The sequence below is a fragment of the Odontomachus brunneus genome, unplaced genomic scaffold (assembly GCF_010583005.1).
Source record: "Odontomachus brunneus isolate Ranch 3 - 2012 unplaced genomic scaffold, Obru_v1 Obru_scaffold_032, whole genome shotgun sequence".
NCBI lineage: Eukaryota > Metazoa > Arthropoda > Insecta > Hymenoptera > Formicidae > Odontomachus > Odontomachus brunneus.
In genome coordinates, this window is record NW_022639482.1 from 1,123,134 (window position 1) to 1,126,896 (window position 3,763).

At 39.8% G+C, this 3,763-nt stretch overlaps 2 protein-coding genes across 2 annotated transcripts in view; both read right to left on the reverse strand.

The window, feature by feature from the left end:
* Nucleotides 1–2,517: 2,517 nt before the first annotated feature.
* The window catches only part of LOC116843408, a 1,640-nt gene continuing 394 nt past the window's right edge, over nt 2,518–3,763 (reverse strand). Inside the window, exon 2 of the mRNA XM_032813799.1 lies at nt 2,518–3,747. Within this exon, the coding sequence (XP_032669690.1) occupies nt 3,405–3,747 (343 nt within the window). The 3' untranslated portion in view covers nt 2,518–3,404. The remainder of the gene's footprint in view (nt 3,748–3,763) is intronic.
* On the reverse strand, nt 2,715–3,356 carry LOC116843413. Its single transcript, XM_032813805.1, has one exon. It carries the CDS (start codon nt 3,354–3,356, stop codon nt 2,715–2,717), a length of 642 nt encoding a protein of 213 aa, XP_032669696.1.

The window sequence follows — 3,763 nt, forward strand, 5'->3', positions numbered from 1 at the left end:
ACGAGTTATTGGAGGTGATAGATTCAGATGACTCACCCTGTACAATAAAAAATGGGGGTATCCATTTAAAAACATCATTGTGACCTGATCTTTATGAAGCAACTCAAGGTCAAACTGCTAATATCATAAAATAGATCTTTTTAAACCCTACAACTTTTGTATTTAACATTTTTTTATACAACGCTTTGTTTTCGAGATATTCAGGTGTTCCGGTATATAATATTCACCCTGTATATGGACTAGAAAAATTATCTCTCCATATTAGAAGCTATCTCCATATTATAAACTTTTCCTCTATTTAACTTTTAGACTACAGTCTTACATCGTTTTTAACTTTATATCTTTATGTTTTTTTGCTTTTCTCTGTAAATTATTTTTTAGATGTTTTTTAGATAAATTTTTTTAGATGATGTTAAGATTTTTATTTTTTAGATGTTTTTAATTCCTCCAGTAAATCTTGTAAAAGTTTGTTTCTATTTTCTTGAATTTCATTATTTTTTTCAAATGTCTTCCTTAATTCTATAATTTCTGTCGTACGTTTTTCTTCTATTTCCTCATTGTTCCGACGGCGTTCATAGAGAGCTCTGTTTCTGATAGCACAGTCTTTCATAGAATATGGTTTGCGCCTTGGTGGCTTAAACCTATTATCTTCATTTTCTTTATATTGCTCTTTACTACTTATTGATGACTGTATATTGTTACGTCTGGATGTTACGTCCTGGTAGAGAACGCAACACGACGTAAAGCCTCGATCGTACTAGCAGGTCGAGTTACGAGTCAGCGACCAGAAGGATCACTTTACGCGTGTACCGACGTACGACGAGTGGTCCTTTTTCGATCAGAGAACTGAATCTCTTTATCGCGGACGGACCGAGAGCGGATAAGAGAAATGAAGGGGGAAAAGGGAAGGATTCGAAAAGAAATTGTGATATAATTTGAATTGGAATTTAGATAATTCTTAACGATTACATTTATTTTCCTCGCGGGGTTGTTACAATTTTTATTAATTACTAGCACGGAGACAAAGTACGCGCGTGTGTGTGTGTTTGTGTGTGTGTGTGTGTGTGGACTTCTGGGTGAGGGTGAGCACTAATGTTCAGGATCATTGGGAGGTAAAGAGAGTGAAAAGTTCTAGGAGTCTAGGAAGGAACCTGTGCGTAATCCGGGACAAATACTGTACGCGAGCTACCCGGAGTTAAAGTTTTGATATTGAAGAAAACGAGTAACAAACTATAACTTACTGTTGATGTGCGATTTGGAGGAGAGAGTAACTGTTGCTGGATTTCTCAGTTGGGTCCCTTTCGATCCTCGTCTGGATAGAACCTGGTGTTTGTGTGTGAGGGTTGTGGACGATCGCACGATGAATACAGCAATAAGCACAGAGAGTTGAGTAGCTGAACTCTTAGGGTACTTGGATTTTTCCTCAGTGGTAGTAGAAGCACAAGAGTAAGAGAAGTCCAAGAGAAGTGACGTCCAAGAGAAGTGAGGTAAAAAGAGCGTAAGAAGAGGCCGAGGTGCGCGGAGTCGCGCTTATATACGATATTAACTGGAAATGGTTTGGTAGGGAAGATGTGGAAATTTGGGGGTTCCTAGGTTGTTGGATTCGTCAGAGAAAATGGTATGGGGGACTGCTGTATCCAGTAGTAAGTAAGTAGACAGTGTTAAGGAAATCTTCTTGGCTGGGGTTGTGGGTGGAGAAAATCATACGTTTCAAAAGAGAAGGTTATTGGAGGATTTTTAAGGTGGTGAGGGAATCAGCAGATGAGGCGGAACCGAACAACGTAAGTTGGAAAATGTAACGGACATAATTTTTTGTTATCCAGCGGTTCCTTTGATCCCAAGGATAAGGTCCGGTGAAGTTTACTTTGCGGATTAAGGAGTTTTAGTGCTGTATTTTCCAGGGTTATTTCGGAATTTTAGTCGGAATTTTTATTGGGGAAAGACAAAAAAAAAGGTCTTACGATTCGGAATAGTTTGTTGTTTCCTGACAGAGGAGGCAAAGATAGAGTGCATGACTCATGTCTGCACAGGACGTAACACCCCTCGCCTTAGACAAATGTTGGGGGTACCAACATTTGAAAGTGGAGTATACGAAGGTTTGACATTTAGTTCAATAATTCGGCATGGGTGGGTTTAAGTAAGGATAGAGTGTTATTTGCGTATTGTTGGTGTCGTATTTTGTGTTTTCCGTAAGTTACCTTAGCTCTTAAACCGAAAGTAATCCTAAGTATTTGGGTCTTAACGGTTTGCTTTTGGGTATGCTAAAATTATTAGGCGATATTCCAAGGAAATATGTAATGGAGACAAAAGAGTTTTATAAAGAGTCAAGTTGTTTTTAGAAGGAGGAAAGAATAGACGTTCTTTGATTCTCTTACTAAATTCTTTCGTCCTTCTTTACATGAATACCTAAAGAGAAATAAGAAGGGAGATTGTTTTAGAAGCAGGAAGAAGAAGGCAACCTCCAATTCCTCTTCCTTCATTTCTTCGTCCTTCTATGAAATTACATTTTTTTTTTTGGAAAAAGAAAGAACGCATAGAGATACATATGCGTATGTAGATATAAGTGATTATTTATAAGTCTAGGAGTTTATAAACATATATATATATAGGCGAAAATAAAAGGCGCATATGTGCACTTATGTACCCGTGAGTGAAGGTATATCGCGCATTGTTATTTGCGTTTTCCCTATTAATTAGAATAATAATAAGTATACTTATCGCGTAAACGGGTGCGGGTGTTGATTTGTATCGGTGGTTAACTGTGCTTGTCCCAGCCGTACTAATTCCTCTCTCAGGATGACGGATCCCAACTGGTTTTTATAATGAATCCGTAGGTCGATTTCTGCGGCTCGAACTGCGGTAGTCCTTTTAATTTTCATCGATCCCTTTTCGTCTTCAATTAAAGCTCTTGTTAGGGATCGCGCTTTATCTCCCCATGTGGAGCCGGGATCTGTGGGTTCAACTCCACACAACCCACAGGCTATAGCGTACCACGAATCTTCGCAGAGGTGTTTAGGCAGCCTGTATACTTCCCACATTGCCTTCTTCGTGTTTCGGCCCCAATCACCCAAATGTACTGTCACGGAGTTCGCATGGATGGCCGTGACCTCTCCTCTGTACCAATTACCTTTGTTTTTTACCGCTACTGCCTGTTTCAAGTGGACGGCGTGGGGAAACAAGGTGTATCGTTTTCTCCTTCTCTCCATCAGGCAGTTCAGATCTTCTTGTAGTTCCGTAAGCCTGGTTCTAGTATATTCTAGTTGGACCCAAAAAAGGGTAGGGGATTCTACCCGTGTGATGTATACAGGTAGTTGGCCCCGTGTCAGCAAGTGAGTATTGATATAAGATATGGCCATTCCTGTAATAAGAGCAAACGGAGTGAGTGAAGGATTAATTATTGTACATTACGCCGTGAGGCTTAAAGAGTATGAGTTGCTGTCTTCTTGAGGGAAGGTAGATCGAAGTTGTTGGTATTCAATGACGTTGGGTGGACAAGATGGCGCAGTAATTATAGGTGAGGGATCGTTGCTGAGGTTTTTCAAACTTTTGACTTCCTGTGTTCCCATAGGGTGGTTGTCTCCAGTTTTGCTCTTCCCACCGAAGTGTAATAATAGTTGGGTAAGGGAGTCCCAAAGGGCTCCTATTAAGTATAAGGAACAACCAAAAACAGAATGTAAGGCGACACCATGCAGGATAGTGTCTAATATGAGTTTAATCATCCTGATGATGATTACGATGCCAAGTAACCCGGCACTAATATTGC

What these genes read in the sequence shown, in the direction of transcription:
- LOC116843413 (XM_032813805.1), bottom strand. Translation starts at nt 3,356, where the DNA reads ATGGCCATATCTTATATCAATACTCACTTGCTGACACGGGGCCAACTA.